General features: G+C 45.3%; 1 protein-coding gene across 1 annotated transcript; it reads right to left on the minus strand.

Moving 5' to 3' along the window:
• Positions 1-11,982: 11,982 nt before the first annotated feature.
• PCGF1 (polycomb group ring finger 1) lies at positions 11,983-14,886 on the minus strand. The gene is given in 3 exon segments (XM_073592083.1): positions 11,983-11,997; positions 14,444-14,745; positions 14,748-14,886. Coding segments are annotated over 3 exon segments (456 nt in total).
• Between the last annotated feature and the right edge of the window lie 473 nt (positions 14,887-15,359).

The raw sequence follows: 15,359 nt of genomic DNA on the forward strand, positions 1-15,359 counted from the left end.
TTCGACGGACAAAAAGCCATGCTAGGGCAGCTATTGGCTACTGGCTATGAACTTCCTTGTTTTAGTCCGGTGTACGTCATCACGTACGAATTCGACGGACTTTGGTGGATTGTGTGTAGGCAAGTCCGTTCATTCAGAAAGTCTGTCGGAAAGTACATCGAAAAGTCCGCCGGGCAAAGTCCGCCGTAATGTCCGCTCGTGTGTACGCGGCATTACAAGTTTTTTCACTGTTATGTTTATTATTTGTGGATATTTGTTTTTTTCAGTTGTTTTCTTGATTGAAGACTTTTGGCACAATCTATGCGCTACTTTTTATTTTCACACGCTTCTTGATTCCGAGCATGCGTGAACTTTTGTGCGACGGACTTGTGTACACACGATCGGAAAGTCCGGCAACAAAGTTTTGTTGGTGGAAAATTTGAGAACCTGCTAGCCAACATTTGTCGGCGGAAAGTCCTCCAGCAAATGTCCGATGGAGCGTACACACAGTCGGACTTTTAGCCAACAAGCTCACATCCAACATTTCCCGCCGGAAAGTCCGATCGTGTGTACGCGGCATAAGACTTTTATCTTTAAGCCAGTCAGTTTTGGCAGAAGACTTCTGTACTGATATTTTTTCTCATACTCTATTAATATTTTCCTCTTTTCACAGGCTGGAAGATATACCCTTAGATCTTAGACCAACCAGCCAAGATCTCCGGCCAAGTCTGAATACTCTGGAGAAATCCTGAATGTTTAAACTTTATCCGGGGACATACGCAAAGGGAAGCGGTTATACTGTCCACGCCTCGGCTCTGCGGGGATCACCGATAAGAAGTCATATTGTGGATCTGTTTACAATACTGTTATCCCTGCTGGGGGTCTGGCACATATTTCCGGACATATTTATTAAGCAGAAATTGCACTGAACTTCATTTCTCAGATCACTCCTTGAAGTGGAAATAGACTCATGTATTACAGATGGACTATGTCTACTATCACATTCTGAAATCCATAGCACTGCTACTAACAACTCAGGTATAGAAACTAGAGCTGCACGATTTATCGTTAAGAACCGAAATCGCGATCTTTTTCCCTTCCCGATCTTCAAAGCAGCATGTTACGATTCTTTCTAACAAGTGCAGAGAGTTCTCACAGCTGGAAAAAAAAAAAATCCAGGCAGCCTGCCAAGTTTTATCACAACACCACGAATAAGTAGAAACAAAGGGTTTTTTTTTTTACTAAAGGCAAATCCACGTTGCACTTGAAAGTGCAGTCGCCGTAGATCTGAGGGGTAGATCTGAAATGAGTGGAAGCTCTGCTGATTTTATCATCCAATCATGTGCAAGCTAAAATGCTGTTTTTTTAATTTTCCTTGCATCTCCCCCCTCGGATCTACAGCGACTGCACTTCCAAGTGCTTTTGCAGTGCAAAGTGGATTTGCCTTTAGTAAATAACCCCCCAAAGTATCTTTTCGTTCTTTTATCAAAGGAATAAACCCCGGAGTGTAAATGAAGGAAGTTTAACCATTTAACTACTTGCCGACCGCTGCACGCCGATGTACGTCGGCACAATGGCAGCGGTGGGCAAATGGGCGTACCTGTACATCCCCTTTAGCGGGTGCGCGCGCGTCGCGTACAGCGTGACCGTGCTCGCGGGTCCCGAGGACTCGATGTCCGCCGGTGTCCCGCGAACGTGTCACGGAGCCACATAATGGGGAGCTGCCTATGTAAACAAGGCTTTTCCCCGTTCTGCCTTGTGACATGACAGCGATCACTGCTCTCCGGGAGCAGTGATCGCTGTCATGTCAGTGGTAGCCCATCCCCCCCCACAGTTAGAATCACTCCCTAGGACACACTTAACCCCTTCATCGCCCCCTAGTGTTCAACCCCTTCCCTGCCAGTGTCATTTACACAGTAATCAGTGCATTTTTATAGCACTGATCGCTGTATAAATGACAATGGTCAAAATAGTGTCAAAAGTGTCCGATGTGTCCGCCATAATGTCGCAGTCACGATAAAAATCACAGATCGCCTCCATTACTAATAAATAAATAAAATAATGCCATAAAACTATCCCATATTTTGTAGACGCTATAATTTTTGCGCAAACCAATCAATATACGCTTATTGCAATTTTTTTTACCAAAAATACGTAGAAGAATACGTATCGGCTTAAGCTGAGGAAAAAAATGTGTTTTTTATATATTTTTTGGGGATATTTATTATAGCAAAAAGTAAAAAATAATGCGTTTTTTTCAAGATTGAAAAAAATCTTTTTTTGTTTATAGCGCAAAAAATAAAAACCGCAGAGGTGATCAAATACCACCAAAAGAAAGCTCTATTTATGGGGAAAAAAAGACATCAATGTTTGGGTGCAACGTCGCACGACCGCGCAATTGTCAGTTAAAGTGACGCAGTGCCGAATCGCAAAAAATGCTCTGGTCAGGAAGGGTGTAAAATCTTCCGGGGCTGAAGTGGTTAAAGACCAAACCTTTTCTGACATTTGTTGCTTACAAGTAAAAATCATTATTTTCTGCTAGAAAATTACTTGGAACCCCCAAACATGATATATATATATTTTTTTTAGCAGAGACCATATAGAATAAAATGGTGGTTGTTGCAATATTTTATGTAACACCGTATTTGCGCAGGGGTCTTTCAAACGCAATTTTAGTTTTTAAAAACACTTTAATTAATAAAAAAAAATAAACAGTAAAGTTAGCCTAATTTTTTGTATAATGTAAAAGAAGGTGTTACACCACGAGAATCGTGATCTTTATTCTAAGCAAAAAAACATGCAGTTCTAATAGAAACCCACACATGCGCAGTCTGTTCTTTTTCCCGGGGCTGCAAGTTCAATGCATGGTACATTCAGCCATCTACAAGGGAAGGGCAATAGAATAAGCAGCTTATAAATTAAGCGTGCTTTTACAAAATGGCGGCACTCCATATTAATGTAATAAGGACTCGCATAGGGATGTTTTTTGGCAAAAGTCATTAAAAGTGAACTTACCTTTTAAACAAGGAACCTTATTTATTTACTTTACCCAGTTTCAACAACCAATGCAATCTAATGGAATGTGCTGCTGAAGGTCTAGGCACAAGTCATTCTAATGCCCCGTACACACGGTCGGATTTTCCGATGGAAAATGTCCGATCGGAGCGTGTTGTCGGAAATTCCGACCGTGTGTGGGCTCCATCGGAGATTTTCCATCGGATTTTCCGACACACAAAGTTGGAGAGCAGGAGATAAAATTTTCCGACAACAAAATCCGTTGTCGGAAATTCCGATCGTGTGTACACAAATCCGACGGACAAAGTGCCACGGATGCTCAGAATAAATAAAGAGATGAAAGCTATTGGCCACTGCCCCGTTTATAGTCCCGACGTACGTGTTTTACGTCACCGCGTTCAGAACGATCGGATTTTCCGACAACTTTGTGCGACCGTATGTAGACAAAACAAGTTTGAGCCAACATCCGTTGGAAAAAATCCTAGGATTTTGTTGTCGGAATGTCCGAACAAAGTCCGACCGTGTGTACGCCCTATAACACTAAACTCACTTGATACAATGGGAACCTATTTCTCAGAAGCACACATCTCTGATAGCTTGTTGATGGTGTTATTGACCTGTGATTTTTGTCACAGCGTGGGATCAACCTCTCATTTACCACAAACGTATGTGCAGTATGTTCATTTCCATACTAATGAACTGCAACATACACAGTCAACATACTGTAATAACGTAAGCTTATAATATCTTATAATAAAGCAAACGTTTTCTTGGATCCAACTCAGTTCTGATCCTGGGTTCTCGAGGTTTTGTGGTGCTTTTGGGTGGGATAAGGCCTCCAGTCCTAGGTCTTACCTTGTAGCTAAACCTCACCAATTCGTTTCAGCTGTCCACAGGCCTATTTATATCGGAGCTGATTTCTGCTAGAGGCTCTCATTCTCTCTCTACTGTGAGATTCTACTGCTGGATGAAAAGACTGACTGCTACAGAATACTAGCGGCATCCCCGACCTCCATGCTTAATGCTGATCTCCAGAGTCAGGGAGAGCTGACATCCTTCCTTGTAGTGCGGGTTATTAGGCATGGTCGGTGTATTGCAAGTTGGAAACCTGGGCGCCAGTCACTTTTTGGAATGCAAGAAAAGAGATTTATTGTCTCTTAAACAGAACTGGGAGAGAGGGGGCTAGGCCAGGACACCCTTAGGCCACACCTCCCAACTTTTTGAGATGGGAATGAGGGACACCTATCAGCAAAAGCATGCAGGCATAAGACACACCCCCTGCCACACCCCCTTTAAGGGAGAATTGTACAAAAAAAACAAGATTGGTTAAACCTGCAAGTGCTTTTTTACCACTATTATTGCTTTATATTGGCTTTTGGAATTTACAAATGCAGCAATTTAGAAATCAGATGAAAGGTTTAGCGCTGGAAAACACTTTTTGATAGATAAAAAGTGCATTTTATAGATCAAAATGAGGGACAAATGAGGAGGAAAGAGGGACAGAGGGACATTGTTCCAAATCAGGGACAGTCCCTCCAAATCAGGGACAGTCCCTCCAAATCAGGGACAGTTGGGAGCTATGCTTAGGCAGATGCAATAGTAAATGGCAGACTTTAAGCTGGATGCAGCAACTGTATTTGTAGAACTGCTGTCTCCTATTGCAACTGACCTTTGAACAGTCAATAGAGAGCCATACATGTAACTCACAGTAACCCGTTATAGATCTTCTTTCACATCTCACAGTATCCCACTGTAGATCTTCATTCACTGAGCTCCCCATCTCTCACTAGACTTCCAGATCCCAGTCTTCTCTGGATACTCTGAGCTTTTCCACAGCTAACCCCCTGTATACTCCTCAAGGGTTAACCCTGCTAACCCCACTGGGTCCCTGGCTTGGCACTCTGCTGAAGCTTTCCCACTTCTTCACTGTCCCTCGCTGGTGAAAAGGCTGCTCTGGTACTTCTTCCGACTTCCATACACTGGCCACTGATAACAGGAGTGGTTGTCCCTTGCTGGCGACTATTCCTCCCTTTACCCCTGGCCTTGATCACCACTTGCCCCTGGCGACAGGAGTGGTCGTCACTTATGGCGACTGCTTCTCATTCACTGCTGGCAATGATGCAGTTCACCGTCCAGTGGAACCTCTGCAACTTGGTTGGGCTTCCGGCAGGGGCGGACTGACCATTCGGTCACTCGGTCGCCGACCGAGGGCCCGACGTCAGGAGGGGCCCCATGAGCTGCTCAGTCAGCAGCGGAAAAAAGCCGCCCGCCGCACCGCACGAAAACCCCGTCCTCCCGGTCGCCGCGGCCAGCCCGCTGCCAGAGCAGACCTCGGCTTAGGATGAGAGAGGCTCTGTCAGCAGGGAGGGGCGGGGCAGGGAGCTCCACTGACGCTCTGACCCTGCCCTGCCCCGCCCCTCCTCATGTAGTCTGAGTCTGTATAGAGCGTCTCTCCTGCACTTCTGAGAGCTCCGCTCTGGACCACAAAAATCCCCGCCCCCTACCGACGAAAGCCCTGCCCCCTACCGACGAAAGCCCTGCCCCCTACCAACGAAAGCCCCGCCCCCGGATCTCTGAGAGCGGGAGGTGAGCCCGACTGGTCAGGTAGGTCCTTCTGCCTACCGTAGATACCCGACCTGTAGACCCCTTTTTTTTTGCTAAAGCATCCCTGGAAATGTTGTTTATCCCCCTGTATAGCTGTGCATTGCTGAAAGTTTGAATTTTAAAACCGGCTACCTGGTCATCTCCTGTAGTCGCATCCCCAGTCTGGTTATCTCCTGTTGTCGCATTCGCAGTCTCTGGTTATCTCCTGTTGTCGCATTCGCAGTCTCTGGTTATCTCCTGTAGTCGCATTTGCAGTCTGGTCATTTCCTGTAATCGCATTCGCAGTCTGGTCATTTCCTGTAGTCGCATTCGCAGTCTATGGTTATCTCCTGTAGTCGCATTCGCAGTCTCTGGTTATTTCCTGTAGTTGCATTCGCAGTCTCTGGTTATTTAATGTAGTCGCATTCGCAGTCTCTGGTTACTTCCTGTAGTTGCATTCGCAATCTGGTTATTTCCTGTAGTTGCATCCCCAGTCTGGTTATTTCCTGTAGTCGCATTCGCAGCCTCTGGTTACTTCCTGTAGTCACATTCGCAGTCTGGTTATTTCCTGTAGTCGCATTTGCAGTCTGGTTATTTCCTGTAGTTGCATTCGCAGTCTCTGGTTATCTCCTGTAGTCGCAACCCCAGTCTCTGGTCATCTCCTGTAGTCCCATCCCCAGTCTCTGGTTATTTCCTGTAGTCGCATTCGCAGTCTGGTCATCTCCTGTAGTCGCATCCCCAGTCTCTGGTCATCTCCTGTAGTCACATCCCCAGTCTCTGGTTATCTCCTGTAGTCGCATTCGCAGTCTGGTTATTTCCTGTAGTCGCATTCGCAGTCTCTGGTTATTTCCTGTAGTCGCATCCCCAGTCTCTGGTTATTTCCTGTAGTCGCATCCCCAGTCTCTGGTTATTTCCTGTAGTCGCATTCGCAGTCTGGTTATTTCCTGTAGTCGCATTCGCAGTCTGTTTATTTCCTGTAGTCGCATTCGCAGTCTGGTTATTTCCTGTAGTCGCATTCGCAGCCTCTGGTTATTTCCTGTTGTCGCATTCGCAGTCTGGTTATCTCCTGTAGTCGCATTCCCAGTCTGGTTATCTCCTGTAGTCGCATCCCTAGTCTCTGGTTATCTCCTGTAGTCGCATTTGCAGTCTGGTTATTTCCTGTAGTCGCATTCGCAGTCTGGTTATTTCCTGTAGTTGCATTCGCAGTCTCTGGTTATTTCCTGTAGTTGCATCCCCAGTCTCTGGTTATTTCCTGTCGTCGCATTCGCAGTCTCTGGTTATTTCCTGTAGTCGCATCCCCAGTCTGGTTATTTCCTGTAGTCGCATTCACAGCCTCTGGTTATTTCCTGTAGTCGCATTCGCAGTCTGGTTATTTTCTGTAGTTGCATTCGCAGTCTGGTTATCTCCTGTAGTCGCATTCATAGTCTGGTTATTTCCTGTAGTTGCATTCGCAGTCTGATTATTTCCTGTAGTCGCATCCCCAGTCTGGTTATCTCCTGTAGTCGCATTCGTAGTCTGGTTATTTCCTGTAGTTGCATTCGCAGTCTCTGGTCATCTCCTGTAGTCGCATCCCCAGTCTCTGGTTATCTCCTGTAGTCGCATTCGCAGTCTCTGGTTATTTCCTGTAGTTGCATTCGCAGTCTCTGGTTATTTCCTGTAGTTGCATTCGCAGTCTCTGGTTATTTCCTGTAGTCGCATCCCCAGTCTCTGGTCATCTCCTGTAGTCGCATTCGCAGTCTCTGGTTATTTCCTGTAGTCGCATTCGCAGTCTGGTTATTTCCTGTAGTCGCATTCGCAGTCTGGTTATTTCCTGTAGTCGCATTCGCAGCCTCTGGTTATTTCCTGTAGTCGCATTCGCAGTCTGGTTATTTTCTGTAGTCGCATTCGCAGTCTGGTTATTTTCTGTAGTCGCATTCGCAGTCTGGTTATCTCCTGTAGTTGCATCCCCAGTCTCTGGTCATCTCCTGTAGTCGCATTCGCAGTCTGGTTATTTCCTGTAGTCGCATTCGCAGTCTGGTTATTTCCTGTAGTTGCATTCGCAGTCTCTGGTTATTTCCTGTAGTTGCATCCCCAGTCTCTGGTTATTTCCTGTAGTCGCATTCGCAGTCTCTGGTTATTTCCTGTAGTCGCATCCCCAGTCTGGTTATTTCCTGTAGTCGCATTCGCAGCCTCTGGTTATTTTCTGTAGTCGCATTCGCAGTCTGGTTATTTTCTGTAGTTGCATTCGCAGTCTGGTTATCTCCTGTAGTTGCATCCCTAGTCTCTGGTTATCTCCTGTAGTCGCATTCGCAGTCTGGTTATCTCCTGTAGTCGCATCCCCAGTCTCTGGTCATCTCCTGTAGTCGCATCCCCAGTCTCTGGTCATCTCCTGTAGTCGCATCCCCAGTCTCTGGTTATCTCCTGTAGTCGCATTCGTAGTCTGGTTATTTCCTGTAGTCGCATCCCCAGTCTGGTTATCTCCTGTAGTCGCATTCGTAGTCTGGTTATTTCCTGTAGTTGCATTCGCAGTCTCTGGTTATCTCCTGTTGTCGCATTCGCAGTCTCTGGTTATCTCCTGTAGTCATTTATGATATCTATGGCTATGCATATTTATTGAATCCATATTGAGCACTATATTTGATTGGCTGTTTTCTTCTGCTTAGGCCTGGCAAACACGCACAATCGCACATGATGATGACTTCATCATCATGTGCGTGATTGTGATTGTGCGTGTGTGCCAAGCAGAAGCAGCCAATCAAATATAGTGCTCAATATGGATTAAATAAATATTGGGAAGATTGTTCCTTCCATTGGTGATCAGTGGGAAGAATGTTCCTTACATTGGATGTCAGTGAGAAGAATGTTTCTATACATTGGTGGTCAGTGAGAAGAATGTTCCTTACATTGGTGGTCAGTGGGAAGAATGTTCCTTACATTGTTGGTCAGTGGGAAGAATGTTCCTTACATTGTTGGTCAGTGGGAAGAATGTTCCTTACATTGGTGGTCAGTGGGAAGAACGTTCCTTACATTGGTGATCAGTGAGAAGAATGTTCCTTACATTGGTGGTCAGTGGGAAGAATGTTCCTTACATTGGTGGTCAGTGAGAAGAATGTTCCTTACATTGGTGGTCAGTGGGAAGAATGTTCCTTACATTGGTGGTCAGTGGGAAGAACGTTCCTTACATTGGTGATCAGTGAGAAGAATGTTCCTTACATTGGTGGTCTGTGAGAAGAATGTTTCTATACATTGGATGTCAGTGAGAAGAATGTTCCTTACATTGGTGGTCAGTGAGAAGAATGTTTCTATACATTGGTGATCAGTGGGAAGAATGCTCCTTACATTGGTGGTCAGTGGGAAGAATGCTCCTTACATTGGTGGTCAGTGGGAAGAATGCTCCTTACATTGGTGATCAGTGGGAAGAATGCTCCTTACTTTGGTGGTCAGTGGGAAGAATGCTCCTTACATTGGTGATCAGTGGGAAGAATGCTCCTTACATTGGTGGTCAGTGAGAAGAATGTTCCTTACATTGGTGGTCAGTGAGAAGAATGCTCCTTATATTGGTGATCAGTGAGAAGAATGTTCCTTACATTGGTGATCAGTGAAAATGATATAAAGTTAATAAAAATAATTTAAAAAAAATGTAAAGCACCCCCATGATCCCCACACATGCTCTATATGAAAAGCTTTATGTAGGATGAGCACATGTATGTAAACGTGTCTATAGACGCAAATGCTGGACACGGGAGCCCACCTGCAAGGTAACCCCACCCCGGGAGAGCGCTTCTCCTAGGGAGTTATCTGATGTGGGGAGGAGCCGCGAGAGCCACCCCCAGATGTCGAGGTTCGGGGCCATTCTGTGCAAAACGAGCTGCACAGTGGAGGCAAGTATGATATGTTTTTTTTTTTTTTTTTTTTTTGTTTTTTGTTTTTTTTTTTTAAATAACAAAGAGCCTTTACAATCACTTTAATTTTGGAAAGGTACCATTGTTGCACTTTCTTTAATGTAATTCTGTGACGAACGCATGTAGTGTGGGCAGTGCAAAATGTAGGTGGGGATTTGTGTGGGTGTGGCATTGAATGTGGGTGGGAACACATGAGCGGGGACAGGGGGCCCCAGGATCTCCTATTGCCCGGGGGCCCCATGAGTTGTCAGTCCGCCCCTGGCTTCCGGCCGAAAGCCTTAACCCTGTGCTGCTTCTCTCAAACCTGGATAGGCCTCAGATAGCCTAGCAGCCAGGTGCTCCCGGGTTAGGCCTCAGACAGCCTAGCAGCCAGGTGCTCCCAGATTAGGCCTCAGACAGCCTAGCAGCCAGGTGCTCCCAGGTTAGGCCTCAGACAGCCTAGCAGCCAGGTGCTCCTGGGATAGGCCTAAGGCTTCTGGCCTAGCAACCCGGAGCCTTGCAACACACGTCCACCCAAACAGCCATCCAGGTGGTACAGAACCCCGATCACCTAACTCCTTCCAAATAAATAAGCTCTCCCAGCTGGCCAAGGGACTAAAGAAACCCTGCCAATTGGCTGAGACAACCCATCTACTCCTAGTCTGAATTCACTATGCCCTGGTCATTCTAATGCCACAGGCAACAATGCCACCTAGTGACAGAAAAGAGAGGTGCATCAAACCCATAGTTAGGGAAAAGCCAGTGAATCCCCCTAACCATTAGCCAGGCTAGTTACCACCTAGCAAGCTAAATTTGTTAGGAACCCTGCCTACTACCAGGGTGCTACACTAAAAAGGTGCAAGTGCTGACTTTTTGTTTTGGGGAACCCATTAAAGGCACATTGTTAGCCAGAAACTGACATAAGTTTAGTTAAAGTGGAACTAAAGGGATCAATACTTACCTTTCCCCCAACAGTCCCTGTCCCTCACTAGCGCCGGCATCGTCTTCTGTGTGTTTGGCCAATGTGGGAGGATGCCACTTCTGTGCATGTGCAGGAGCCAGTGATCCTGGCACACGTGGATTGGGCTGAGCTCTGCATCTCACCGTTTACATGCCGGAGACCACCGAGAGCAGGCAGCTAGCCTCCCGGCTCTCAGTGAGTAACTGTGGGACTTTAGTTCCACTTTCATAGCAGGACAAACCTGCTTAGACTGTTCCCTGGTGACACTGCCTCATGCATGGTTTACTGCCAATACCAGTTGAGCTTGTCCTTCAAACAACTTGATGCTGGAATACGGGCAGTATGTCAAAGAGCCAGACACCTATTATTAAACAAAATGGAAGAGCTTGTAAAGCTGCTCAGATTGGCAAATGCTAATCTGCAAGACAAACAGCTTAGCCACCCAGCAGATGCAACAGCTGACTGAAGCCAGCCAGACCTCCTTAAAAGTACAGCGGTGAACCTGTCTCTACAGGCCTTGTCAGATAGGCAGATGGTGGCACAGGGTCAACATCTACACGTTAACAGCTGGTACATTGTGGGAATGATCCCTGGAGGATGATGTAGAAGCCCACCTCTGCCCCAAAGGGCAAACGTTGACTTACAACTTCAGGGTGCCAAGGAGTACAGTAAAACCTTTGGATTGCGAGCATAATTCATTCCAGAAACATGCTTGTAATCCAAAGCACTTGTATATCAAAGCAAATTTCCCCATAAGAAATAATGGAAACTCAGATGATTTGTTCCACAACCATTTATTCATAGGTCCTTCAGTCTATAGTCCTTATAAAAAGATTATAGCGATGTGATGTGGTTGTGTAACCATAAAATGTCCATCTACAAATGGAAGACTCTACAAGGGGATTAGAACCAAAATCCAGCAGGAACTACAGAGTATTAAAGAGAAGAGAGGAGCCTCTAAGTGTAGCAATATGTTGCTAAATGTTGTAACTTCATTAAATGTAACCATATTGCTACACTTAGAGGCTCCTCTCTTCTCTTTTATACTCAGTTGTGACATGACGCTACTTGTACATCAAGACATCGCTTGTATATCAAGGCAAAACGCTCTCAAACCAAGTTACTCTCAAACCAAGGTTTTTACTGTATACTAAAATCAAAAGTCATACAAACGCTATCTGAGCGCAGAGTGTTTGGAAAGGAACATCGCCCTGGGAAGCCCACAAGGTCCCAATTGTATTTTTGCTCCAACACTATCTTATGCATTGGAAAGAGATTTGGATTTTTACAAAAATGGACTTTGTAGGCCCATAAGTTTGATATAAAAGCTCGAAAGTGTTTTATTTCAATCGAATAAAGTTAAAAACAGATTGTGTAACACATAAAAAGAAAACACGTCATGACAATGACATAAAATAGTCTGACCCTAGGGACTCAAATATTGCTACAGTTATAGTTGTAGAAAAAGCAAATAATAGTTATAATAAATAACCAGTAGCACTAATCAAGGTAGGTGGAGTGCGTAGAGTGGTTGAGTCCAAATAGGGTCGCTTGACTAATCACTCGACATGTTGCGCGCCTTCTTTAGGAGCTAAGAATCTAACAGATACATAAAAAAAAAAAACATACAATAAAGATACTGATAGATACATGTAGGGTATGTCATTCAACATAAAGATCAAAAGTATAGAATTGAAAAAAGACGATAATACAAAGTGGTATCCATCTGGAGGAGAGAAAAACCGTGATCGGTGACCACCGGGGGCAGAGAGGCAAAAACCAATCAAGGAGGGCACAGCAGTACACAGCAGCAGATAGAAATAAAAAAATAAAAAGGAAAGTAAATATGAAAAATAAAAATAGAAAATAATAATGAGTACTCACATAATATAAAGGTCTGTATCGTATAATAGGCAGGCAAGGTATAAAATACTTCAAGAGGGTAATCCTTGCTGATAAGCTATTAGTGCAGATCTAAAAGTAAATATGCGAGCGGTGGGAATAAACCTCTGCACATTTGCAGAAAATATATAGTCTTTGTCTAGTGGGTATGAAAAAGTAACTATACAGTACACTCGAGTATAAGTCGAGTTTTTCAGAACATTTTTTTGTGCTGAAAATACCCCCCCTCAGCTTATACTCGAGTCAAGCACTTTTCTGCAGCAGAGAATGACATTTTCTGAACTGACTTTGGGACCCCGTATCTCAGGGCCACTTGGTTCTAGGAACCCCAAATTTGGTGTGCAAACCCACTGTAACTAGCACTACAACATATCCAAGCTGGGGTTCCTAGCACCAAGTGGCCCTGAGACAGAGGGCCCCAACGTTGGTTCGGAAAATGTCAAGCACTTTTCTGCAGCAGAGAATGACATTTTCCAAACCGAATTTGGGGTCCCGTATCTTGGGGCCACTTAGAGCTTGGAACCCCAGCGTTGGATATGTTATAGTGCTAGTTCTCTTGGGTTTACACACCAAATTTGGGGTTCCTAGCACTAAGTGGCCCCGAGATACGGGGCCCCAAATTCGGTCAACTGTGTCCATCTGCAGCAATGTCATTTCGGGACCCTTTGGGTCCAGAGACCCCAAATTTGGGCTGCAGCTAGGGGGCATCTAGGAACCCTTAACTACCGAGTTTGAAGTTCGGGGGACCTATGGCTGCAAATGGGCACAGTGAGGCTGTAAATGGGCACAGTGAGGCTGCAAATGGGCATTGTTGACCCTCTTTTCCACTTACAGTAGCTGTGCATTTCTCACCCTAGGCTTATACTCGAGTCAGTAAGTTTTCCCAGTTTTTTGTGGTAAAATTAGGTGCCTCGGCTTATATTCGGGTCGGCTTATACTCGAGTATATACAGTATATATCAGGGATATGCAATTAGCGGACCTCCAGCTGTTGCAAAACTACAAGTCCCATCATGCTTCTGCCTCTGGGTGTCATGCTTGTGGCTGTCAGAGTCTTGCTATGCCTCATGGGACTTGTAGCTCTGCAACAGCTGAAGGTCCGCTAATTGCATATCCCTGGTATATATGAATAAACGTTTTTTTAAATTTATTATGGGAATGCTAAATTAGTAGGCAGAAATGTACACTACATTACCATAATATATTGAAAGACTTACCGGCAATACAGAGAGGCCGACATAGAGAAATACAGTAATAACCGGTAGCGAGCAATGGAGGTTGAAGCAGGAAGTGGTCTACCAGCACGATCGACAGTGAAGATTTAGGCTGCAGCATTGGCCAGTAAGGCTCACTATCCAGAAATTAGAGAGGACCTCAGAGTAGTTGCTATCTAGTAGATAATAGAGATAGAATGTAATAGAACAGAGAGCGAACATGTAAGGATACCAACATAACCAGAAATGGGATAGATAGTAATCGGCAGCATTAAATCTGGTTTTACCTTGTATTAACAGCTAGCAGCTGTCGCAGTAAACATGCAAAACCCCTAACAAAGCGGGCAGTGTCCCTCTGCTCACTGACACTGCATAATGCGAGCGCTCACACAACCACGGCCGCCCGATCTGCTCCTTTCCCTGCATCCTCATTGGCAGGGAGAAGACTGATTTCTCCCATCCTTAGGACAGGAGGACCAGCCTGTAAATTCCAAGAGATGCCAGACCAGCGCTGTCAATAGCAGGGGCAGGACAGCAAGAGGAGGCTGGGGAACCCCACAGTGGCAGAACACCAGGGCCCGGTGGCAAGACAACCTTTGCAACCTTGATAGTTCTCCTACTGCTTTGGACCCTTATATTTTCTTGGTATGTTGGTGACATATATATCTTGTTTTCTGCCACCCTGGGGGGGCCCCAATACAGTAGGAAGGGAGCTCACTGCAGAACATGTGAAAGGGCCATTGTGGGATCGTAGTAAAGGGCCCCAGGATATATATATATATGTAATTGCATTTTATAGTTGCCCCCTTACTTTTGTCCCTGTCCCCCCATGTGCCCCCCCTAAATATGAAAGCTGGAGATGCCACTGACAACACATAACAATCGACCAAGTTGTATAACCAATATAGCTATATATATATTGTACAACACCTCTAATTTAGAGACGACCGCCGACAGTGATTGACGAATGACATCCACCACCGGATCTTCCACCATACTGGTCTGTAGGACTCGCTCCAAGCCTCGGAATTGGTAGAATTCCCGGATCCAGCGCTCCTCATTCTCCTGGGGAACCAGCTTGTAGACGATGTCCTGCATGAGGTTGAGGGGCGGTTGGGTCTCGTGGATCTCGATGTTACACAGAGGACAATACTTACTGGTCTGCAGATACTTCACTATACAACTCTTACAGAAGGTATGTAGGCACTCGGTGATGATGGTGACGTCTATGAGGCACACCGGTAACATACAATCTGCTCATTCAGCTCCTTAACCTTCACCACTTCCTCGTTCATCAGGAGATCCATCTTATACATGGACTGCAGTTGGTTTCGGAGCCTCATAGCGATCATCGTGTCTTCGGGCGCCGCCATCTTCCTCCTTCGGGTGACGTCAGGCGGTGGGCGGGTGGAGGTTACTATAGTGATGATGCACATCTTTGGTACTAAGGGGTGTAATAGTTCCCCATCTTTGGTATTAGGGGGGAGTAATAGTGCCCCATTATTGGTATTAGGGGAAGTAATAATGCCCCATCATCGGTATTAGAGGTAGTAATAGTGCCCCATCATTGGTATTAGGGGAAGTAATAGTGCTCCATCTTTGACATTAGGGGGAGTAATAGTGCCCCATCATTGGTTTTAAGGGGAGTATTAGTGACCCATCATTGGTTTTAAGGGGAGTAATAGTGCTCCATCATTGGTATTATAGGTAGTAATAGTGCCCCATCATTGGTATTAGGGTGAGTAATAGTGCTCCATCATTGGTATCTGTGGTGGGAATAGTGCCCCATCATTGGTAATAGGGGGAGTAATAGTGCCCCATCATTGGTATTAGGGTGAGTAATAGT

This window comes from Aquarana catesbeiana, linkage group LG07, assembly GCF_042186555.1.
Source record: "Aquarana catesbeiana isolate 2022-GZ linkage group LG07, ASM4218655v1, whole genome shotgun sequence".
NCBI lineage: Eukaryota > Metazoa > Chordata > Amphibia > Anura > Ranidae > Aquarana > Aquarana catesbeiana.